Below are 26,858 nucleotides of genomic sequence, written 5' to 3' on the forward strand. Positions count from 1 at the left end.
ATCTTCCCTTCTCAATGCAACTAACTAGCACACATGCTAACAGTTGGCCTTCGGACTCCACTGACTTAGCTTGCCAAGAAGCAATAGTAGATATAATAGACAAACCTATGAACATGTAGACCTATATACTAGGGGCCAGTGTAGTTGGATTGAACCTATTACAACCCCTCTTACTATTTATCCTATAATGTGAGATTATGTTACTAAAAAAACTTAATAATAAATTTGTATATGCAACTTGTATAAAATTTGGATCAAGATGATTATAATTTTTTTTAGCTTAATATGATGTGATCCTCAATATCATCTAGATATATGGTAGAACCTTTCATTTTACTATATTATCACTCATTATTATTGATTTCTTCCATCACCATTGAATATTTTTATGATGTGATATTGCTAAGTCAAATTGAACATTGAATAGCTCTTAATGTATCATTTAAATTTATGACATAGTTAACTTAAGACTTTCTTGCACCTTTTCTTCCTATTCTATGAGTAATTTTATCTAATTCACTTGTAATGTAAAAAAACCTTTCAAAAATTCTAGGTTAGTGAAACTATAATGAGCTCATGTTTGAGACTTAGAATACTTGATTTGATATAAATTAGTATGGTAGTCACATGGAAACTTAGTGAATAATAGATGATTATGAATAGAGAATATTTAATAATTATTTCTTGAACAATGTAATATTTAAGTAGGGGAAACTTGTTTAACAACTACCAATTTCATCACCTCTATATAATTAGGTTGCATAACTACTATGCAATTGTTTAGATAGTGTAATATTTTAAGCATCCCCCATTATTACATTGTTCCTATAAATTTACCCTTGCAATCATAGCGATCACCTTGCCAAGAGACCCCCTTAAGGCTTACATAATAAAAATTGTTGATTACATAAAATAAGTACATATGTTTGGAAAGATCTCGTTTTGAAGAAATAGATCTTGACTCAAGTGAAGCTTCATTAAGTTACCTCATGACCCTAAGAAGGGTGTAGGTTTGAGTTGAATTATCAAGTTATCAATCCCAAAATTTTAAATAACTAATTTCCAAATTATTCAAAAATTATCAATATTGAGTTGTGACAAACATCTATCAAGTTATTGGATGATCCTCAAAATTGTATAGATTTTTATCATAGTTTCATAAATTCCTTGGACAATAATCTATATTGATCTCAACACCAATTTATTTTCTTGTCTCCATAAATCAAATGTCACAATATATGGGTTCTTTAAATCTGTAAGAACCGACAATGAAATAGAAAGGAAAGTGAATAAACTATTTAAAAAGTACTTCTCATTCCAAGAGTCATCTCAAACACAAAAGAGAACTTTAGATGAAGAAAAGTCCTTCACCCAAAGGAGTCACAAACCTCCAATTTGATTATATTATATTTTATCCATTCGCTGACTTATGTGAGTCTTTTGAGGACTTGTTAAGTGGATAAATTCCCTAGATGTCTAAACATTACTTTTTGAAGATCCATTCAAATGACAAATTTATTATGAACCATTCAAAACATGAAATGTTCTATCAATTGCAGAATGAATGGATCCAAAAAAAAATATATGTTTGAAATATGTGTACTCATGATTAAAATATGACAATATTGTCTTTAACCAATGATGGACCCACACACTACTCACTTTTATATCTCATAAAAGAACACACCTTTATTTTAATTATCACTACAATGCATACAATATTTAAAATAATAATTCCAAATCAAAATAACTCCATGAAAAAAAATAATCAATGCTTCAATACTTTCCAACGTCCATTAATTTTTCAACTTTCTTTTGATACAAAAGTTCAAACCCTTTCAACCTCTTTAAAGATATAATTTACAACAAAATAATACTAAGTGATTTACTTTATTTATTTGAAGTAAAACTTTTACCCTAATATTACAACTTAAATAGATCAATCTACAGTCTTCATGCAAGAATAAATTATAAACTTTTATACATAACCATAATCGAAACACGTCAACCTTATTCATTCATATATAAATTCACTAAAACATTACACTTATTTCTTCTTTTAAAATTTTAATTAAAAATCCATTATTCTTGACATAAAATACTAAAAAATATTTCAAGAGAAAATTAAATTGAAACAAAATTGCAAAAATGTCTAAAGGCCTATTTATTATATTTGTTTCAATGGTTTGTGCACTTGAATCATAGTCATAATTACTAAAGAAATCTCCAAGAAATGGAGGATTTAGCCCTTTTCTTCCATTAACTAAAATGATAGATTTTATTTTAACAACCCTAATCTTCATTTAATAAGTGGAATAAAATATAACTTATAGCAATCCATCTACCACATAAGAACTAATGATAGCCACTTCTTTACTCTATTCTATCATTCACATATATATGTTAGAATCTACAACCACTTCAATATGAAACTCATGGCCTAGCCATGGATTGACATTGTGTATATATTTATATTTTGATCCCCTCCATGAGTATTCGACATGGGATAACTAGAAGCTTCACTTTAGATCCAATCAACTTAAATCTAATGCCACATAAAACCATCACTCATCATAAACATAGATTTTCCATACTCTGGAAGTATTAATAACACTTTCTAATGATTTAAAATACCTGTCTATTAATAAATATATAGTTTCATACACAATCTACATATATTTGAGGTGTTTCATCTCCTCCAAATGGTAATCTTATGTGCATGTCCAAAGGCTCTAATAGCATATGAAGAGATAATAGTTAATAATCATTTCTTAAACAATATACATACTCAAATGGGGGAAACTAGATTACCAACTACCGACGACATCACAATTGTATAATTGAACTACATAACTACTACACAATTGTTTAGGCACTGTAAGAATGCTAACATAGTAAACATATATAGTATAAAATAGATGGTAAACAAGGAAGAATAATGGAGGTCAAATAAGATAATATATATTTATTATAGAGCGAATAAGAAAAATAAAATAGGATAACATAATCTAAAACATAATCATGCTATGCTACTCAAAACCTTAAGAAACATGCATTGTGATTTTATGCATTCAAAATATAATCAATATTTGAAACCTAAAATTCCTATAATATACTAAGCATATTTCCAGACCCTAGGATCCAATCATTGAAAATTCATACAATATCGTATTAACATCAAAGATAATATATGTTGACAGGGAAGAAAGTAGCAAATCATCTCCACGAATATGTAATTACATGACAATATTATTGACATAAATATTATTTGTAAATATAACATTTGAGTTCTCCGCAATAAATCAAAACCTAGCATTCTTCTCACCTTCTATAACTAATAAGCTATTTTAAAATATAGATGTTGACATTTGAAAAAAGATGTGATAAAATGATCAACTCTCTAACTTCAAACATCAGAGAATATCTCTAACCTATGTAGTGAATCTAGGTTTTCACTCAATTGGAGGCTCATATGCGAAGAAAGTCATTCCATCTAGGATAAAATATGCATACCACCATAAAATACCTAGTAGAAAAATATTGATATGAATTAATTTGGGTTGTAGATAAAGTATCGCAAAACAAGGGTGCACATAATCTAAGCTTGCATGTGAGAAGCACAAGAACATATATTTTTGAGTGATTTTAGTTTGTGCTATTCTAGGAGAGCTCTGGCATAAAAATGCGAAATTGACATGAAAATTTCTAAGACAAACCTAAAATTATGATCATTGGTGGTACTTTGAACTATATTTTACAATAAAATTTAAAAATTGTTATAAATTTTATTGGATTCTCCCTTATCAAATGTAATGATCTAATCCTTGTAGGATTTTGCATTATCTACTCTTCGTAGCCTTAATAGAGATCAACATTCTAGATTTATATCTATACACAAAAAATAAATATTTCCTTGTAGCCCATATTAGTAGTGATGCTTTATGATGGAAATACATCACAAATTTTCAAATTATTGAACATAGTTCAAGAATCTTTAGAATAATAGGGATATATATATATATATATAATTAACAATTGATTCATGTGAAAGGGAAAGTATGTAATCAACTTAAGTATGACATAAGTTTAACTTGGTAGGGCGAGGCTTTCAGCAAATCCTTATAGTAGTCTATAATATAAAATTAACATGTAATCTAATTAAATTAGCAATATATGTAAGAATTAAACATGGAAGAAAATGTTATTTATTAAGAATAAATACTTCAAAATAATAAATGTTTATAAAATTATATATATAACAAAATAATTTCATTTTTTTAAAAAATATGTATAAATAAGAAAATTTAGAAAGACAATATAAATTTTTTTTAAAAATAACATTAATAAAAATAATGCAAACAAAACAATAATATTTCTTGGGTGAATTTGGAGATTGTGGGGCATTGGTAGAGGGTTCTTTCCGCCTATCGCCTCCCTTACCCCTCTTGTCGTTGTTGTTGTTGGAGGTTCTCTTGTTGGGTGCAACATTGTTTGTGATGCCTGAGCTTAGTTCTTTCTCTTTTACTTTCTGGTGCCTCTCTTTCTTGGGAGATGTGGTTTGGAGTTGCGTTCTCTTTTTTAGTTGGCCCCCTAAGGACTCTATCATTGCTCTGTTTATGTGGGCCTTTTTTGGGGCTTCTTTTCTTTAGGGGTTAGTGTCTTTGCTAGGCTCTCTCATTGGTGATGTATATCCCCCTCTAGTTTACGCTTTCAATTGTAGTTCTTCTAGGGCTTGGCTCCTTTTTGGTAACCTTGTGGACTCTTTGGTCTCTGAGGGAATTTGTTTTTTTCTTGTTTTGTGGACCTTGTGCTTTTCTGGTTCCGTTTTTTTTCATATGGGATTGTGTTGTTTCTACTCTTGTGCTCATCCTTTTCTCTCCTTTGGTGTTAGAAAGCCCATTGGTGAGGATGGTTAGGGTTTGGTTTTCCTTTCTTCTTTTTTTCCTATTTGCCAATCCTATTGAGGTGGATGGCTTTGATATTGAGGTGGAGAGAGGCTAGGTGGGTGAAGTTGGAAAGAATTTTTTTGGGGCATCTGTTGCCCTAGTTCTTGTGGGAGGTTTCTTTGTTCATGTCTTATCCATACTTTCGTTTATCTATCTTTTTTCTCTTTCGGATGTAGAGACCCTAGTGGAGCTTACTTGTTTGGTGAATGGTAGGTTTGTGCCTCTTCTCCTATTTAAGGTTTTGGGAACCTTTCTAAAACCCAATATTCCAATAATCTTTGTATGTATTGCTCATTTGTCTCTAGAAGTGGTGGGTTGAATTGTGTTTGGCTCTTCCACTTGTTGGTTTGTTTCCCTTCAGTTCCTATTGAGGTGAGTTCCTTTTCTATTGAGGTGGAGAGGAGTATCACTAGAGGGGTGATGACTTTTTTCTAGAGGGTCTTTGCTGGTTTCAACTTGATTGTTTTGGGAGCCAAATCAAAGCCCAACTTGTTTGGTTGCTTTAGCACTTCAGAGGTTTCTCCTTTAATGGTTTTTCCCTTTGTTCTCCCTGTTGAGGTGGATTTTTCCTCTATTGAGGTGAGGATATATTTTATAGAGTTGGAGAATGTTCTTATCTAGTGTGGAAGTGATTTGTTGTAAGGGGGCTTCTGCAATAGTTCTCCTAATGGTTAAGGGATTCACGTCAAAACCCTTGGAGTTGGTTGTGGGATCCTTTCCCGCTGTTATGTGCCTTTTTTTAAAGAGGAGAACAACTTGGTGGGCAATGATGGATGGAGTTTTTTGTGGACCCTTGTTGTCCCATATTTGGTGGGAGGTATCTTTGATGTTGTTTTCACCTTTATCTTGCTCTTCGATCAACTTTCCCCTTTGGAGGTTTAGTTCTGGGTGGAGTTTGAGTCTGTGGTATCTTACAGTATTGTCTGTCAACATCAGGTGAGGGTTTTGGGAGCCCTTTTTTAAAAAACACTAAAATTTGTTACAATCTTAATGTATCTTTATGTTTTGGAAGCTTTGTCAAAACCTGTGGTTTCAAGTTATGGGAACCTAGTAAAACCCTTGGTTCAGGTTATGGGAGCCTAGCAAAACCCTTGGTCTATGTATATTTGAGCTCTCTTGCTTGATGGCTTTGATCTCTTTGGTGCTTCAGCCAGTTCTTTGATGCTCTTTTCTTAGTGTTGGGTTGTCGGTTGGCTTTTGTTAGTCTATGTCAACTCTAGTTGCCGCATTGTTCTTTTTGTGGGTTTGGATCCCCATAAAATTCTTTTGTAAGGGGTTTCGGATCCCCTCAAAACTTATTTTACCTTACCAAAAACAATATTTCTTGACTTAAATATAAAGATCAATTAATTCTAAGAGTAACCGGCTATCAAGGAAAGCTCTTATATTATAGAAATGTACTATTAGGACAAGTCACAAATCCACTAAGATAAAGTGTAAAATATTAGAATAAAAAATAGTGTTCTTGCAACATGAAGCCATAACTTTGCAAGTAGGAAGTCATGCAGTGAAAACACCATAAATCACACGATAGCTTTGGCAATACTTATTTTTGCGATATTGGATGTTACAAAGAAGGAGAACGAGCCAACAATGTAAGTCATGCTCCTCAAAATTATATTGATCTTAAGCTGGAACCAAATGTTTATTAGCTTATCACTAGAAATATCGGCAAACAACTATTTTAGAAGCAAAACAGAAGAAAAAGACACTATAATTTATTTGCTCCAACCATTACCAACAAATTGTATGGTGCTAATCAGGAGCCTAGCAGGACAGCCTGGGATTGTTTCTCGAATTGGAAGTTATTAGACTGTGAGGAGTCTGCAGACCACACAAAGATGCCGTTGAGCTTGCCGGAGTTCCTGAGCATTCGGCATGCGGTAAAGAAGCCTTTTGCAGGTGACAGCCCTCCACTGCCCTCCGTCATGAAACTGGCCAACAGTTTTCCGCCACTATAGCGGGACTCCTGATCGTTGAAATGTTTGATGAACTGTGAGACGGTGGTGCTCGAGTCGTAGGCATAGAATTGGAAATTCACAAAGTCAATCAAATTGCCATAGCTTTTCCAGAGTGCAGTGTAATGCGATTGGATTGGACCGTCGTCATAGGGAGCGATGGAGGCAAAGGAGATGACTTTGTTCCGCTTTAACTGTGTTATGAGCTGCCCAATGCACTCAGCAAATGTATTGGGATTGGTAAAGTCGAAATGCTCATAGTCGATGTCGATGCCGTCAAGATGGTATTCCTTGATTAAGCTTGTGAGCGAAGAAACGGCGTTGCTCACCCACGACGACACAGATGATGGCATGAACTGGACGTTGCCACTTTCAACGCTGTCCCCGCCTAAGCTGAGAGCAACTTTGACATTCTTGTGTTGGGCTTTGATGGCTTGCACGGCGCTGGGGCTCAGATTGTCATTATCCCAGAAAATGTTGAACTTTCCATTTGTAGGAGCGCTTCCTGACGGGGTGTAATCGATAGCAAAGGCAAGAATGAAATGAAACTGGGTGCCGGAATCGATTGGCAGGTCGGAATATTTAACATTGTTGAACTCTGCCCCAATGTATTCTCTAAACAAATTCGAATTCGCACCTGAAATGTATTCTCGTTTAGTTAGTATACCTCCAAATTTAAAAAACATATACCAGTTTGGAAACCTGATAGGAAACTCACACAACTGACGTGAAAAGCATGAGTGGGATCTTTGGGAGCATTTTTTATAAATCAAGTGTAACTTCACTAGTGAACCAGAAAGATTTAACTATTCAAAACTCAAAAACATAACAATATTTCCAAGAACGAAATATTTATTTCATTGAAAATGAGCAAAGAAAAACTTAGGGTAGTTGAAAGGAGTTTTCCAAAATTTATGTATATCCTCGAAAATAATCTTGCAGAACCCTTATTAGTTTGCTATACAGACCAAATACTCGACATTAAAAATAGCTCAGCACATAGCTGACACACTGTTCTTTGTTTATTTGGATTTTAATGTCTCAAATAAAATAAAGTTTGTGTGTATCATATGAATTCTTTTAAAGTATTATTGGGAATCAGTCACAGCAACCCAAATATGAGCAGGTCTTAAAGGGATAATAATTCAATGGAAGAGCATTCTAATAATAAATGGAAGATCTTAGGTTTGAGGGTTAACCAATCCACAAAAATATCAGTATAATATTAAAGCTAAGTCATCATCAAACGTTCTATAAAATGGCTCAAAAAGTGTTGAAAATAAATCACCCGCATCAAAGATAACTGATCCACAAATACTGCTTTCACAGAGAGACAAATTTCTTACATTTGATTAATTAAAAGGAGAGACCTACCTATTGTAGTAGGTACCAACGTCGCAAGAAGAAGTAGAGAAATCTTGAAGAATTCAGCCATGGAGTTGGAGGATTGTCGTGAGAAATGTGCAAGAAAGATTGCAGCAAACGCTCTTATATATATCCATACATGACGTTGAATGACCTAAGCTACGAGAGATACTCTTTTCCAGATTAGGCGTCGTCATGTCAGCCACCAGGCAAAAACGACCAGCCTTTTATATTTTCAAACAATTTTTATGCTTTCAAAAGTGTTCAATAAATTGTTGTTTATCAGTCAAAAACATCACAATGGCTGGCACAATTAACACATTCATTTTGAATTTAGTGAAGATTCGTTCTTAAAGCCAACCCGCGTTCAAAACACTGTTTTTTTCTGCATTCGATTGATACCCTCATTAATGATTAGGAGCCAATGGTTGTGGGTACCCATTCCATTTAAATTCAAAGTAATTGCATATAATAATCATCAATCACTGTTCTAGAAGGATCGCGTGAGGAGATATTATTTTTCTTAACTGCATTATCAAGAACAAAAATCCAGCAATTCGCCGACATATCTTTCAGTATATGTCAACAACGAAGTGCTACTTATCTTTCAATCAAACTAAACACTGTAAGCTCTTATTAAGTTCAAGAATTCATTCTAATACGACGGAATTTTTATAAAGCATAATGATTAAAAAATTTCATATTGAATTTGACATTTTCACTGTCTGCTCATTCGTTAATGGCATAAATACATTTAATTAACAGGTGAGCAAGTGTTCCAAATCTCGGATAAAGTTCACCTGGCCAGGAAGTCTGAAGAATATATAATTTGGCATCATGTGATTGGAGTTATCTTTTTACTAACTGCTCTCCCTCAATTCGATAGGCGTCTACATGAATAAAGTCTAGTGAAGTGTACAAACGCAAGTTGCAATTTTCCATCTGTATGCTAATGAATTTTATATTCAGTTTATTCCTCCTTTGTTTTGTACTTCATAATCGACATGTTTGGAAGATAATTCCATCTATGGATGCCATTCCAAATCAAAAGCAATAATACTAAATGCTGGTTCAGTAGTCAATTTGAAATATGAAATGATATTATTATTATTATTAAAATGATGGAATTGAAGAAAAATATTAGTTTAATATATTAAGTTGTATTGTTTATATATTTAGGGATAAATAAACGGTCAAGATGTTGAAAATGTAGACAGTAGTCACAAGTTCAATTCTTCTAGATTTATCGTTATGTCAGTTGAGGGTAGCTCATGTAGATAGAGGTATAGTGATACGTCTTATGATTTCACTTTGAGGATCCCAATGGGCATTGATCCTTCTATTATTACATTTATCAAGGGTGTGAGATTTTGCCAAGATCAAGGGCACAATGAAAAGTATAAAAATAGAGACAAAAGAATGACAAGAACAAACTGTATTCTCATCAATATGAAAATGATCAACTGGATTCACCAATACAATGAATATAGGCCTTCTTATATAGGCAATGCCATATGGATGTACGAGCACACAATCATGACATGTGGGTCAATGAGAAACAAGGGTAGGTAAGAAATACTAGGGGTAGGTAGGAGAAATAATATAATATTCCACAAGAGGTGGATGACCCACCGAATGTGGAGTGTAACAACAAAACAAGACCACAAAAGGTGGAATTTCTCCTACAAGCTCTATCCCTATGTGCACACTTCCCTAAGTGTCTTAAATCCAAACTACGAAGAAATACATTATCCTAAGTTAACTTAAGTAAAGTGTAATAATATCCATAATGAATATTTATTTACACCAACACCCCCCCTTAAGTGCAACTTAGGGGAATGAAGACTCAAGTCAATAATGCAAGATGGGTCCCGGCTACTAGGCCATGATAGGTACCCATGTACAATATGCAAATGCAAGCAAAACAATGCAAAGCAATCTCTCACAAACAGAGAAAAGGAGAAAACCCAGTGGGAAAAAACTCCCCCCAAAAGAGAGATGAAAGTACAAAAGACTCTCAAAGAAGAAGGACAAAACCTCAAAGAGGAAAAAGTCCCCCTCATAAGAGAGGAAGGATAAGTCAGCTGACCCCCCCTAATGACACATCCCACACCCCCAAGAGAGCTCACAACTGCTGGAACTTACTCTCGGTGAAAGGTTTGGTGAATATGTCTGCAACCTGCTCCGTTGTAGGACAATATTGCGAATCAATGACCTGCTCCTGAATGAGCTCTTAGATATAGTGCATATGAATCTCGATGTGTTTGGTCTGCTAGTGCTGGACTGGGTTCTTCAAGATTGCAATAGCACTCTAATTGTCGCAATGTATAACTGTCGATTGTGGAGTGGCGAACCCAAACTCTCTGAGAATCTGCTGGAGCCAAATGGTCTCAGTCGCTACGTTAACAGCACCTCAATACTCAGCCTCAGTCGAAGAGAGAGCAATAGCATATTGCTTCTTGCTCTGCCAACAAATGGGGCCTGAACCAAGGTGAAAACTATAACCAGAAGTAGACTTACGATCATCAAGATCGCCAGCCCAATCAGAGTCTGTGTAACCAACCAAGCGAAGTCCTGTGCCTACTGCATAGTGAATCCCATAGTGATGTGTACCCTGGATGTAATGAAGGATGCGTTTGGTGGTTTTCCAATGATGCTTATGTGGTTCCTGCATGAAGTGGGAAACCATGCCAACTACAAATGAAATATCAGGGCGTGTATGGGTCAAGTAGATGAGACTGCCCACAAGCTAACGATACAAAGTGGCATCAACTGGTGGAGAAGAACACTGAGTCTCAAGCTTGAATTTGGAAAGAAAGGGAGTCGGTGCAGGCTTACAATAAGCCATATGAAAGCATGCAAGTAGATCAAGAGCATACTTGGGCTGCGATAGTATAATCCCAGAAGGTGACTGTGAAATCTCTATCCCGAGAAAGTAGTGCAAAAGACCCAAGTCAGTCATAGCAAATCTGTCATGCAAAGAAAATTTGACCCTGCTAATGATGGATGTGGTACTCCCTGTAATGATCAAATCATCAACATAGAGCACAAGTATCAAGTGAGAGTCATCCTATCACAAAATATAGACATTCAGATCAGAATGACACCTGGTGAACTCTGCTAAGAGAAGAAAGGAATCCATCTTGGCATACCAAGCCCTGGGGGCCTGCTTAAGGCCATAGAGAGATTTCCTTAGTCTGCAAACCAATAATGAAACCCTGCGGCTACTCCATATAAATCTCCTCATCAAGGTCACCATGAAGAAAAGCACTCTTCACATCCATCTGATGTACAACCCAGCCATGCGCTACAGCAATAGCAAGTGTCAAGCGAATGGAGTTCATCTTGACTATGAGCGCAAAGGTCTCTATATAGTCAACACCTACAACCTGAGAGAAACCTTTTGACAATAAGCCGAGCCTTATACTTATCCACACTACCATCCACAACATACTTAGTCTGATAGATCCACTTACATCGAACCATCTTTCTCCCCTTAGGGAGATGGACTAAATCCCATGTGTTGTTCCTCATCAAGGAACTATACTCTTCCTCCATAGCTTGGTCCCACTCAGGAACCCCTGATGCTTCCTGAAATGTCTGTGGATCGGAAGCAGTAGCAATGAATGCATGTGGAAGATCCTGATGTTATGATCAAGTTCTCCATGTATCTGAAGGATCCCCAACAAGAGAACCCGTAGACTCAAGTGTCTATCGAGCCCAACGAGGTCTAGGTGGAAGTGGAGAACGAGGCTCCTCAACTACAAGTGGACCCTGCAGAGGTGTAACCCTGCGAGTCAAAGTTGAAGGAGTCTCATCATCTGAATCACTAGCATCACTATCCACAATGGAGGAAGGTGGAGGAGGTAGAGAGGCTAAGCTAGGAGAGCTTTCCTCAAAGTGAACACTCCTCTCAATGAGCACCTCATGTGTCTCAGAATCCATCAATCTATATGTTTTATCACCCTTGGGATATCCAACAAATATGCAAGGCCGACTCTGAGGTTCCAATGCCTTGCGTTTCTGTGGAGGTATGCGAGCCCATGCTGGACACCCAAAGACTCTGAAATGTCTCACAATCGGTTTCCTACCAACCCAAGCTTCAAAAGGAGTAATACCTTGCAAAGCTTTGTGAGGAACCTAATTTTGGATGTGTGTGGCACAACTGATAGCCTCAGCCCAAAAAGTGGGATCAAGAGAACGTGCATGAATCATACAACTAGCCATTTCTTTGAGAGTTCTATTCTTGTGTTTTGCAACTCCATTCTGCTGTGGAGTGTATGCTACAGAATGCTGAAGGTCAGTCCCCTCAAATGTACAAAAATCCTCAAGTCTTTTGTTCACATATTCCCTTCCATTATCTGTGTGAAGAATCTTCACCACTTTCTTGGATTGCTTCTCCACACAAGTCTTGAAGTCCTGAAATCTATCAAATACTTCACTCTTATGAGTAAGAAAGTAGACCCAAGTGAAGCGGGAGTAGTCATCAATGAAGGTGAGGACATAGTGGGCCCTACTAAATGAAGGTGTTGGAAATAGACCTACTACATCACTGTGAACAAGTTGAAGAACTTCCAAAGCTCTCCAAGCTTTCCCCTTATCAAACTTCTCCTTGGGATGCTTGCCCATGGAACAATCTGAATATACACCCTCTGAAAAATGGATTCGAGGTAGACCTATGACCATGTCTTTAGTGCTGAGCTGCTGAAGATAGTGGTAGTTGAGGTGACCAAACCGCTCATGCCATAGCTTACTTTCTGAATTTGAATGAGTAAGCAAGGCCCTAGAAGGTGAACTTGGCACAAAGTGGGAGAATGAATAAAGCCTTGAGTTGTCATTGACTTGTCCTACTGCTACCAAGGCATCATCATCAAGTTCCTTTACCACAACTAAATCTGGTGTAAACTCAACCTTTTTCCCATTCCCATAGTGAGTGATTTGGTAGATAGAGAGAAGGTTGGTAGACAAGTTAGGAACATAGAGAACATTCTCAAATGTTCCATCATCCATGTCAACTGAACCTTTCCCTTCAACCTCTACTTGTGTGTCATCACCTATGTAAATGTGAGGTACCTTAGATGGCTCCAATGAAGAAAACTGCTCCTTTGTAGAACCCATGTGATATGAGGCACCTTAGTCAAGTATCCATTGTTGTGAAGAACCTGTTGTAGCCACAAATGCTTGCCCTTTTCCCTTAGAATGTGAGGAAGAGGAAGGAGATGAATCCTTCTTTGTGTAGGCGGATGGCAAGTTAATGTTGTTTTTCTTAAGAAGATTAGTTAACTCATCAACTTGTTTTGTGTGGCATCGATGCTCATCATGACCATACTTCTTGCAATATGAACAAGTTGGTTTATCGTTCTTAGGTGGTGTCCCCTTCTTGGAAGAGGATAAAAAATCGCCTTGTGATGGAGAGGATGATTGTTCTTTTTCCTGTTGTGGCTCTGACTTAGATTGCTTCTTCTTCTTGTTGGAATATTTGCCTTGACTTCCTTGATTCCCTTGGTTAGCCACCAAAGCCTTGGACTTTGAAGACTTGAGAAGCCCTTGTTCAACAACTTGGATTGTTCCAATATCAACATTTCTGTGAAAGCATCAAATGAAGGCATAACATAGGAACTCCCCACTGTCAGACGATGAGTTTGGAAGCTAGACACAAATGCTACATATTCTGGTGCAAGCTTGTCCAACAAGTTGAATATCAACTGAGCATCTTTTTTGTCAATTCCACAATCCTTAAGCTTTGCTCTTATCTCATTTGCTTTGCTAACATAATCTTGGATTGTATAAAAACTCTTGGGATCCAAGTTGGTGAGCTCATTGTCAATCTTATAACCTCTGATTTCATCAACTTGACCATACAATTTCTGAAACATATCCCAAGCATCTTTGATTGTAGTACACTTTTCAATATGAAAGATGAGGTCATTTGATGCATACTTGCACAAAGTTTCAAGAGCCATGCAAGTCTTAGTGAGCCATTCTAATTGAGCATTAGGATCAGAATTAGGATCAGGTAGTGCTGCTATTGTTCCATCTATGTAATGTGTGAGACCTTTTTCCATTAATTTGCTCCATACTTTAATTTTCCATGATGCATAATTATGTGGAGTTAAAGGTGGAAACTTATGAGGACTCATTGCAAAAAAAATGAAAGAGTACAAGGAAAGAGAGGCACAATCACACAAGACACCCCCCAATTTCACTCAATCAAAGAAACCCCCCAAAAGTGATGATTCGACATTTTATACTTAGTGCATGTATAATGGGCCACTTGCAAAAAATGGCAAAGTGAACTTCTGATTTCAATTTTACAACTACCTCAATAAGGCCAAAAGAGACTCAAACTAATAATGCAAGAGATCTAAACTAAGATCCAAGCAATTTACAAGTACCAAATAGGCCAAATAAGACAAATATCTGAAAGTACAATTTATACTTAAAATATCTAAAATCTGATCATATATTATGAGAGTAGATGAAAAAAAATGCACTTTCAAAAAAAATGGCACCTGAGAAGGAGGTCGTATGAGCTCAAACGAAGCCTTTGAAGTTGCAGAATTGAGGATTAGACAGGTACAACTAAGAGAATCTGAAACTTTCAAAAAACCTATGTACCAAAACCATAAAATAACCACACCACTGTGAAGAGCATGAAAAATTAGCCCAAATCAAAAAAAAATTCACCCAAAAAGAAGCAAAATTGAGCAAGTTATGGGCCTCCAAAGTTGACCCAAAAATCCAAACTGCTCAACGGAGAGGGGTCTAAAAATTTCCAAAGAAAATGCTGACTAGGTGCTGATTGGGCACTGACTGGGTGATGTTTACTGGGTGCTAACTGTGCACTACTAATTGGGCAGAGGGTACAAATCCCAAAAATAATTTATTTTTTTTCAAAAAAAACTTTCAAACTAGAAAATAATTTTCAGAATTTTTTTTTTTTTTTTGAAAAAAATCTGAAAATTCCATACCATACCACCAAAATTGGGAAGAAAATTTCCTCCACACCCAAAAATCAATTTTCGCCAAAATAGGTTGAATTTATACTTGATTTTTATGAAAACTCTCTAAGATACCTCCAAAAAATGTAGTCCCTTAGATCCGAAAATAGAAGCCTTCCATGATGTCTCCAAAAACCAATCAATGAAGCCCCAATGGCTCTGATACCATGTGATATTTTACCAAGATCAAGGGCACAATGAAAAGTATAAAAATAGAGACAAAAGAATGACAAGAACAAACTGTATTGTCATCAATATGAAAATGATCAACTGGATTCACCAATACAATGAATATAGGCCTTCTTATATAGGCAAGGCCATATGGATGTACGAGCACACAATCATGACATATGGGTCAATGAGAAACAAGGGTAGGTAAGAAATACTAGGGGTAGGTAACAACAAAACAAGACCACAAAAGGTGGAATTTCTCCTACAAGCTTTATCCCTATGTGCACACTTCTCTAAGTATCTCAAATCCAAACTACGAAGAAATGAATTATCCTAAGTTAACTTAAGTAAAGTGTAATATTATCCATAATGAATATTTATTTACACCAACAAAGGCATATATGTTATAGTGGATGACATCTATGTTGTGGTTTCTTATGCTTCCTTATGTTTAAGAACAACTTATTATTTTATGAAATAAGGTTTATACATTCCTGAAAAATAAAATCAAAATTATAGCCTATTCAAAAGAAAGATGTATGGGATGGTAACACATCACAAGTTTAAGCAATGTTATTCACATTTAGGAAAAAAGTTATAAGAATAACAAAAAATATTATAAAAGACATTATGATGAGTGGGAGTAAGAACTATGGTGCTAGGGTTTTCAGAGGAGGAAAAGTTATAGGGGAGGTAAATCAGGGAGATGGTGACCATCAGGATGGATGGGATAGCCTGGATTTTCTAATCCTAGCCCTATTTCCTTATGCTTTGATGGAGGAATTTGATCTTCCTAAATTTTTGCCGGTTCTTATCTTTTCCCTACTCTAGGTTGTATCCTATGTTCCCCCTTTTTGACACAAACTTGGTTTTGACCTTTATTTATTCTATTTGTGTTGGTTGCACTTGTTGTCCATTGGCTTCTACCTTACTCCTCTTGGATCTATGGCTTTTGGCGTCTCTTAGAAAGTTGTGCCATGTTTTGGGCATACGAGAGGATGCTATTCTTCTTGGTGCTACAATTGGGTTCTCCTCTACCCCATGCCTAGATAAGGTCAAGAGTTTCTTTTATGTTCTTTTTTCTATGGGTATTATTTTCATCATACGTCTATCACTAGATCCTCTCTTTTGGTTAAGGTTTGTAGATCTATATCCACTCCCATTGGGCTCAATGCATACCTCTAGGTTCATTTGTTGCCTTCCTTTAGGCATTCCCCTTGTTGTTTCATTCTTCGAAGGAGTCAGTTGTGGCCGATGGGTGGTTGTGCTTGGTAAGAGACCTAGTTTCCAATTTTGTGGATAGCTTTCTTGGTGGTTGCACTCCCTCCCTTGGGGCTTCGACTTTGATGCTTCTTGTTAAGGTGGTAAGGGTTCTATTGGTGCTAATCACTCTTCTTTCCTCGGATGTCTTATGGAGGTGGATTTTGTTGATGTTACATATCTCATTCTGCTACATTGTCTACATCGAGAAAGGTTGTTGGTTCCTTTATTGCTATTATTACAATTGAGCTGGATTTTAGTAGTAAGGGCTCCCTTCCTCTTGTGCATATGCATAGTGGTCCTTTTGAGGTGAACTTGCTAGTTTTTGTCTTCCTAGAAACATGTTTAGTTGATAATGGACCTATTGAGGGAAACCTAGTTGTTGTGGTTGTTGGAGATTTTATCTAAAGTCTTTTAGGCTCCTATCTAATCCTTTCCATTCATACAAATATGGTGGTTTGTAGTGGTTTCACCTATAAAAAGGTTTTAGGGTGACTTTCAAAATCTGATGGTTCTCTTTGTTTTGGGTCATTCTTCGACTACTTTTTCTACAGTTCAAAGAGTCATCGAGCATGAAAGGTTTATGGATCCTTTACAAAACCTAGTTTTCTCTCTCCTTGATTATGGCCAAGGTGACTCTGGTCTTAGGTTTCAGGATCCTTTGGAAAACATGCATGTTCTATTTGATATGACACAATAGTTCCCCTCTGGTTCACTCCTCCAGTTAGAAGCTTCTTGTCTTTGAATAGGTTTCATTTTTTTTGGTTATTCAGTCATCTCACTACTTTTGAGATCCCTATATTCAACCTATTGGTTGTTATGTAGGGGTTGGGGTCCTCTCCTAATTTATCAAATTAAAATAAAAAGTATTACGTAAGGAAAATGTAGGAATTCATAAACACAATTATAATACTAATAAATAGTTAAGAAGCCAAAGAAATAAAACCAATTGTAAAAGGAAGGTCCTAATTATTTGTTTTATATTACACATTGTCATTTGAGAGATCATACTCAACAATAATATTCTTCCAAATAGTAATTGCATTACTTATTGTAGGTTGCTAGTCTTCATATTGTAAGCACTTGTCACCTTGTAATAAGGCAAAAAAAAATGAGAGGAATTGAATTTTCCTATCAAATATAAAAGAAGAAACTCCCGTGTACACTAATAGAAAGACATAAAGGAAGGGTGACCAACCTACATAGGCAAAGAACAACTATTAAAAATAACCAAAGGAGAAAACGATAAACCAATCTATTTCATAGAATCTTATTTTAATTTTTTAGTACACTCTCCTATCAAGCCACCCAATGGATAAAAAGCATGACTAATAGAAAGTGAAATAGGATGAAACATTCCTAGTGTATTGTCAATATTTTAGATGAAAGAACATTGAGACATTAGGATCATGATTGAGGCCACTAATGAAGACCTCACTAGGGATAATATTCTAGTGCAAATTTAATAATATGCAATAGATTTTATTTATTGAAGTGTGTAAGGGCATGTAATGGGTGGTCCAAAATATCCTTGTATGCTTCAATTCATTTTTTAATGCCAACTATATATAAATGTGATAATGATAAAATATTTCTTATATAAATCATGAAACTAGTAATTGTATCAAGAAACAATGTATTCACTCAAAATGAATTGATTACAAATAATAAATTATTATAACATAAATAGTTTTATAAGAGCCCAAAAAAAATAGATATTTCATAGATTTTCAATATAAAAATTGAGGAGTAAGAGTAATTTATGTGATTTTTTTTTACCTATGAAAATGGGTTAGCTCTTTGAGGAAACTTATAGCTATATTTGGGGATTGTGAATGCTTGCAAATTAATTTTTTTTTATAATAATGTGACAAAGGGTATGATGGGACTAAATTAAAATGTTTACTTATAAAACCCTTGTGAGCAGCTTTTATTTAGTGCCATGGGGATTGAAAATATATTTTTTTAAGATTGTCATTTAATTTTAAGGTTTGTCCCCAATAATAATTATCAGTTTTCTATATACATTGACTATTTGACTCATGGACACTAGCACATTGTGGAGGCATCCATGCGACACAATAATATCCCCCGAATCTATAGACTAAATATAATCATTTGAGCATTACAACTATGATTGGTAGAGATTGTAGTACCTCTTCCTATACCCACCAATATCAGTCTCACTTCTCGAATGCATACTTGGCCTTTAGAACCTTATTTCCAGTCTCTAGCATTTGGGATTAGGCTCGAGAGTATTGGAATTATATTTCTCACTCTCTTGAACATTTTATTTACAGCTTTCAATACTCTTGGCTCAATTTTCATGCTTTTCTCTCTCTCACACAATGATATTCATGCTTCAGATTCTTAATATCTCGATGCTATGGGGAGAGTCTCATTATTCTTCTTTTTCTTTCGGGAATTCCTTTTCTTTGGGTGTGGAAGGGGAGTTTATTATCCTCTTTCTATCTCCATTTAGCATATTTATTGTTGTATTTGTTTTCATTCCATTATCATTTTAATTTATCTATCTATTTGGTTCAATGTGAAGATGGAAACATCAAAGCAAGAGTTTGACTATGGTAGACCTTTAAACATAGCCCCAACATTTTCTTCTCTAGTTTGTATGTAGTTTTTGCTAAAGGAAGAGTTGTTGTACTAGAAGCTTCTAGTGGGTGATTGTTCATAAACCCAATCTTTTTTTTATCTCTTGTTAACATTGTTATTTAGATGCATTTATATTGTTCAGAACATCTTTAGATTTTTTAATTTAGTCATTATGTACTTTCAGTGTGCAACTCTATGTTATGTTTGTATGGGACATTAACATGCCAGGTTGTCATCCTAGATCCACACACACATCCTCAAGAACAAAATTTGTAGAGAATACTAGAGATTTTATGTTAGCTATCCTTTCGAGTTTAGTAGTTTGATAGACCTTATATTCAATAAATATTTCTAATGGGTTTGGGTAGTTTGTAGTTTATATCTCTTAGCTCGCAAGAGCCCCAGTTTAGTGAGATGGAGTGGCCATATTTTCTCCTCTAGGTTTTCATCACATTGAGGGTTTCAAATTTCCTCCATATTTTTGAGAACTCGACATGGATGCATCTTGAGATTGTTTAATTGTGTATGTGTATTCGAGTTTTTTTCCTAAAGTAAGCTAAAAATTTGTGAAATTTTTCTTTAAATAAATTGTCTAATACTTTGCATTAGGATCCTTTATTGTATTCTTGTGGAGTGGTCAGATTTTTGTAGAGTTTTTCTACGAGATTTACAATCTGAACTACCATTGGGGTTGTTGTAAGAAGGAATTCTAGATAGAGTATATGTCTTGATCATTATAGCCCTACCCATCCTAGTCTGAAGTTCATAGACATGGTGAATCCATATGATCCCTTTACTTCTCATCCCCTTAAGAGTAATCTGACTAGGCTCTCTTCTACAAATATATCATAAAACCCTACCCTTGTAAAGTCCCCCAAGATCTCCTCTTTCTATTGACCATGATTCTATAGTCACTATCTAGTTTGACTAGATTTCATTATTAGAGGAGAACCTAAGAAACTTACAGGAGTTCTTAAATAAAGAAAATATTCTCCCACAAATTAGAAATATAGTCAATAATCTAAGGGATATGTTAATCCCAAATAGAAGAGTCTAGAGATGTTAAGGGTATTATTCTTAATTGTTAAGATTCATATACCCCTTGTAGATACTCACTCTCAGGGTAGTCAATTCAATACTACTATTTCTCAGGTTGGTGTTATCATACCTAGAGTGATATTACACATGGTTGACACTAGACCTATGACTAATCCTTTGATTCCTTGCATCAATGTCTTTAAGATTCCCCTGGGTTACATCATTATGTCCAACAACTCTAACACTACTTCTGTTCTACTTCATAGTACTTTTGCCAATGTTAGTGTTGGGGATAGTATTACCCTTGGTGATGTTACTTGACCTCATTATAGTGATAGTATAGGTGGTAGTTATAGTACCTATACATCTTCTCTTATGCATGGTGAACCTCCACTCCATCCACCTTCTAATACCATTTTAAGCACCATATTGAACAACATGGGACAATTACAATAGTAGCTTACAAATCTTACATCTACCTCTGGTTAATCTTTGTTACCCACACATTATTGTAAGAGCCTACTTAACTTTAGTATCCTTAATACCATCCTTCACTAGGGGGTTGAGGTATTGAAGTTTTTTATTTTAATGGAGAAAGGAATCCTAATATGCACATTTATTTTTTCAAGACCATGTGTAGTGAATATCATAATTTAGATTTTGTTTCACTCAAAATATTCTCTTGGTATCTTAAGGAAACTATGTTGGAATAGTATAATTACTTGCCAAATCACTTTATCTGAATATTTAATCGTCTCATGGAATTGGTTTTCAAATAATTCCAAGAAATCATTGGTATTAGGGTCATCATAACTAACCTTGTTCATTGCGATCAGAGACTAAATTAGAGGGTTACTGATTTTTTTTCTCAATACCAATCTATCTCTACTAGAATTTCCTTTGTCCTACCAAATAGTGACCTGTAAAGAATGTTCATACAAAATATGTAGTCAACACTTAGAGAAAAATTGTCTCTTATTTGATATCAAAAATTTTCTAATATGTGTTTTGTACTCACTCATTACTAGCACACGATGATTGAGTTTGGGGAATCTACTTCAAATTCTTGTGTTGGTGTTGTTGTCTAAATTCATGTGAACGTTAGCCCTAAAACTTACCAATCTGAGAAAACCTAGTTGGCTAAGAAAACTTTGCAAAAAACCCCTAATGAAGCCCTAAAACCCTAAAATCTAAAGGTTTTATACCTTTTATTCTATTTGGGCTTTAAAGTTCTATTTTTGTGCTAACCACCTTAGCTAGTCAAATCACTTAAGTTTCCACTGGCTTTAGAGTCCTAAGTCATGCAGGGTTGATTTCCCCCTTTTTCCCTTTTACCGGTCCACAAAGCTCCAAGGCTTTCACCATTTGGCAGGATGAGGAAGTTTCTTATTTTGTTTCCGCGTGAACTAGCAAAAAAAGCCTAAGGCATTTTTTTGTTTCGTAAAAGCATAAAGAAATTGTTATATTTATCTTTTATTAGCTAATAATTATTTATTTAATTATTAGTCTATTATACTCTATGCTTAAGCTAAACTTAGGAATCTTATTATTATTTAGGGTTTTCACCTTTAGGGTTACGATTATCCTCTTATAAGGATTCTCTCTTTGTATTTTCATTAACAACTATAATTATTTGAATTGCATTCTTGTTGCACAATCAATATGACTCATCTTTTCTAGATCTGTGAATTTTGGCCTCCATAGTGTTTTTGCTTCTCTCCTTCTGTGATAGGTTTGCATGCAGCTGAGCTTTGGGAGTTGTAGAGTTGATTTTTCCTTAACTCCAATATGGTATCAAAGCTCCAGATCTGGATGCCCCTGTTCTCTTCATGAGATTTTTTGGGTCTTGTTCTTCAGATCTAAGTATTCGGGGTTTGTGGAATTGCTTTTTTCCAATTCTGGGGGTAGCTGATTTTTTGGTACATTTTGGTGCCAAAAGGACCTCAGAGTTGGGTTCAGAAGGCTGATTCCATGAATTTTGGTATAGAATTTGCCTATTTTTGGTGATAGGGGCATTTGGGGCATGATTTTTTATTGGCACATTTTTTAGGCATGAAAATCCGTAAGGCTGTACCTGCAAATGTGTTAGAAAATTTTCGTCAAAAAAAATAAAAAATTCTTTTACCCTTTTTATGCCGTAAAAGAGGTTTTTTTTTTCTTTTGGTCATAACTCGGTCATATGAAGGCATTTTTTGACAAATCTTTTATTGTCAGAAAGCTCTTTTCGAGCTCTATCCAGGTCTAGAGGTTTGAACTTTTGATTTTTCTTTTTTGATGGCATTTTTTTGCTGTCAAAGTTAGTGGTTCATTTTTGCACTCCGAGAGACATAACTTGAGCATCCGAACTCCATTTTTAGAAAAAATTATATTGTTGGAAATATTTTTTTGTGTTCTTTCCATTCATATGAGTTTTATTCTTATATTTTGCTCTATGTATATTTTATTTAGTATTTTTCTTTTTAGCACTCTAGTGAATATCTTGGTTGTTTTAGGTCCTGGGATCTCTTTCTTTGAGTAGGATGTCTCATATTTGGCTATTCTTTCTATTTACAATCTTTTGTCTCTTCTAATCATTGTAGCATTTTATTTATGCAAACACATGGAGATAAAGTGCCATCATGCATTATATACTTGGGATCTTGCACATCTTGGGCCTTATTGTACATGCACTACTTATAAAGTGCCATGGTGGGGTTGATGTTTGCCTTTGTTTGCCATCTACCTTTGTCACGTGAGTGTTCCTTTCATGACATTAGCCTCATGATGTGTGTCATGTGAGTGTTCCTTCCATGACACTATGTACTTTCTCTACACCTTCGATGTTCCTGGTTCTTCATCATGCAGTTCTTGTTGGTCATTATTTTGAGTGTACCTATCCCTCTTCCTTTTCAACATTATGGGGAGGTTTTTCCAATTGGTTTTAATTCTTCCTTGGTTTAATTGATCATTTCTTCAGGCTTTGGTGTTTCATGCCATCTGTATCTTTGAGTTACATTGTTTTCCTTTGTTTGCCATCTGATTCGAGTAGTGTTATTTGAGGGCACTCAAGCAGATTACAGTCTTCTCTACCTGGTCCTGTTCTATTTCAGTGAAGGTTCTTCATATCAATAGTTACTCTTCGACAGTGTTTGTAGCTATTGCATGCTTCAATGGTGTTCTTCATTCTCTTCTTTTTGTTCCTATCTTCTGGAACACTCATGTTTGGAGGTTTATTAGTCCTTCAGTTGAGATTTCATCTCTTCTTGGGGAGGAGTTTTGTTCCCACACTATTTTCTCTTTTTTCTCCACTTTATAGAGATTTTATTGTACTTGGGTACCTCATCAGGCCTAGTTGTCGAGACCCATTGTTTCTTTTTTGGATTTTTTACATGTTTTTTCAGTCCTTAGTTGTTTTCTAGCTACTCCCTAAATTCATCGTAAGGGGGGGTGCTAGAGTTATCTTTTATTAGCTAATAATTATTTATTTAATTGTTAGTCTATTATACTCTATAGTTAAGCTAAACTTAGGAATCTTTTAATTCTTTAGGGTTTTCACCTTTAGGGTTTCGAGTATCTTTTTATAAGGATTCTCTCTTTGTATTTTCATAACAACTGTAATTATTGAATTGCATTCTTGTTGCACAATCAATATGACTCATCTTTTCTGGATCTCTGAATTTTGGCCTCCATAGCCTTATTTCTTCTCTCCTTTTGTGACAGGTTTGCATGCAAGTGATCTTTGGGAGCTGTAGAGTTTAATTTTCCTCAACTCCAATAGAAATATTCCATTCCCCTTGCGAATCAATGAAAAAGGTTTAAAGTTATCAAAATTAGCAGTGAGTTGGCAGGTAACAAGAGGCTTCAGGGTTTTGCAAAGACACATAAGAACTCAGTCCCTCCCCGTGAAATTGTGAAAGGTAAGGCCGTTACATAGGTTTTTTTTTCCATTTCGCAATGGTCTCACCCTGAGGTGGGACTCGGTCTACAAAATGGTGAAGGTCATTTTCTGCCAAGCTTCCAAATGTGGTGAGAGGAAGAAAAGTGTCTGGACAAAAGGGCCAATTCTTAACGAATGCCAGCTAAGGTGGGACCTATGTTGAATGTCACCATAAGGCCCAACTAAATAGGGATTTTTTTGCTTCATAGTGATATGATATGAAGGAGATTTCAAAGCTGCAAAATGGTGATTGCATTTTCCATTTCATTGAAATATAAAGTGCTAAAGTTTCATGTGCAACAAAGTAGCGAAATACAATGTGGACCTCACCCGATATGTGGCCCAATCACAACCACTAGATTTTCATAAAGGCCAAATAAGATGGTGGCATTTAAAAATTTTATTGAGCCCTTTGAAAGGCTATGTGGCATGATCTTGGACATCCATCTTCATGCCATCTATATGATCAAAGGGCCAAAATTCAAGCTTGTAGGCAAGTAGAAATATATTTTTTCTGGTGCAGGGTAGTTGTTGACTAAGCTATCAAATTCATTTTTGAGCCTAGTTGGCACCTAAATCTAATTGGAATCCAATTCGACCACTTTCAAATTTCCACCATTACTCCATAAGTGATCCTGAAAAGGATTCCAAGAGACGCTTATGCCCATTTAATGAAAAATAGAGACTTTATTGGCCTGCAGGTGCCATAGAGATGCATTGAATGCAATGATTTCTTATTTATTCCTAGATGGAGCATATTCTCAAAGGCTGTAATAAACTTAGGTCAAATGAACTTTATGAATCTCTACTCTACTCTGATAATTTGTACCCTAACCCTAGGTAGGGTTAGGGATTTTTAACTATAATTCATCTCAGTTATGCCTAAACTATAAAGACAAGTTTGTAGCTCTATATCAAGGATATTTGCTTCTTTTGTATTGCAGAATACATGTTTCTCTGTAATTATAAAATTGCTTAGCCTCTGAACTCTTTCAAATACCACAAACTCCTTTTATTGTGTTTCATTCAAACTAAACACTATAAGCTCTTATTAAGTTCAAGAATTCATTCTAATATGATGGAATTTTTATAAAACATAATGATCAAAAAATTTCATATTGAATTTGACATTTGCACCGTCTGCTCATACATTAATGACATAAATACATTCCATTAACATACAAGAAAAAATAAGGCTAGGAAGTGTTCCAAATCTCAGAATAAGTTCAGCTGCTCAGCAAGTCTGTGAAGAATATATAATTTGGCATCATGTAATTGGAGTTATCTTTTGACTAACTATTCTCACTCATTTCAACAGACGTCCACATGAATAAAGTCTAGTGAAGTGCACAAACAGAAGTTGTAATTTTCCATATGTATGATAATGAATTTTATATTTATTTTATTCCTCCTTTGTATCGTACTTCATAGTCAACATGTTTGGAAGATAATTACATCTGTATATGCCATTCCACATCAAAAGAAATAATATTAAATTTTGGTTCAGTAGTCAATTTGAAATACAAAATGAAATTACTATTATTATTAAAATGATAGAATTGAAGATAAATATTAGTTTAATATATTAAGTTCTATTGTTTATATATTTAGGGATAGATCAATGGTCAAGATGTTGAAAATGTAGACAATAGTCACAAGTTCAATTCTTCTATATTTATCATTATGTCAGTTGAGGGTAGCTCATGTAGATAGAGGTATAGTGATACATCTTATGATTTCACTTTGACGATCCCAATGGGCATTGATCCTTCTATTATTATATTTATCAAGGAATATATGTTATAGTGGATGACATCTATGTTGTGGCTTCTTATGCTTCTCTATGTTGAAGAACTTCTTATTGTTTTATGATCTAAGGTTTATACATTCCTAAAAAAATATAAATAAAAATTATAACCTATTTAAAAGAAAGATGCATGGGATGGCAGTACATCACAAGTTTAAGAAATGCTATTTACATTTGGGAAAAAATCTATAAGAATAACAAAAAATATTATAAAAGACATTATGGTGAGTGGGAGTAAGAACTATGGTGCTAGGGTTTTCAGAGGAGGCAAAGCTGCAAAGGAGGAAAATGAGGGAGATGGTGATCATGAGGATGGATGGGATAGTCTAGAGTTTCTAATCCAAGCTGGATTTACTTATAGGTCTTTTATGGAGGCATTTGATCTTTCTAAATCTTATATGGTTGCTAGCTTTTCCCTACTCTAGGTTGTATCCTAAGTTCCCCCTTTTTGAGGCAAACTTGGTTTCGACCTTTTCTATCATGTTTGGGTTGGTTGCACTTATTAGTCCCAACTGATGCTGAGAGGGGAGGGGTCAATCGATACTTTACCGGTTTTGCCCAATTAAAACTTTTTAACTTAGGTTATTACTAACTTAACATTCATTAATATAAATAACTATTGTAGAAGAATAACCATGCATGAAAAGAAACACAGTGACACCAAGATTTATCTCGTGGAAACCCAAATGGGAGAAAACCACAGTGTGAGTAGTAACTCACAAAATTTGTACTCTTCTAGAGTATGCCCGATAAAGAGCCATCCCTATTAGGAGATTACAAAGACAC

General features: G+C 35.1%; 1 protein-coding gene across 1 annotated transcript; it reads right to left on the bottom strand.

The window, feature by feature from the left end:
- Positions 1 to 6,705: 6,705 nt before the first annotated feature.
- Positions 6,706 to 10,834, bottom strand: LOC131856041 (chitinase 2-like; the record flags this gene model as incomplete). The annotated part of the gene is made up of 2 exons (XM_059207196.1): positions 6,706 to 7,541; positions 10,786 to 10,834. Coding segments are annotated over 2 exons (885 nt in total), but the record flags the coding sequence as incomplete, so codon positions are not given.
- Between the last annotated feature and the right edge of the window lie 16,024 nt (positions 10,835 to 26,858).

The sequence above is a fragment of the Cryptomeria japonica genome, chromosome 1 (assembly GCF_030272615.1).
Source record: "Cryptomeria japonica chromosome 1, Sugi_1.0, whole genome shotgun sequence".
In the NCBI taxonomy this organism is placed as follows: Eukaryota; Viridiplantae; Streptophyta; class Pinopsida; order Cupressales; family Cupressaceae; genus Cryptomeria; species Cryptomeria japonica.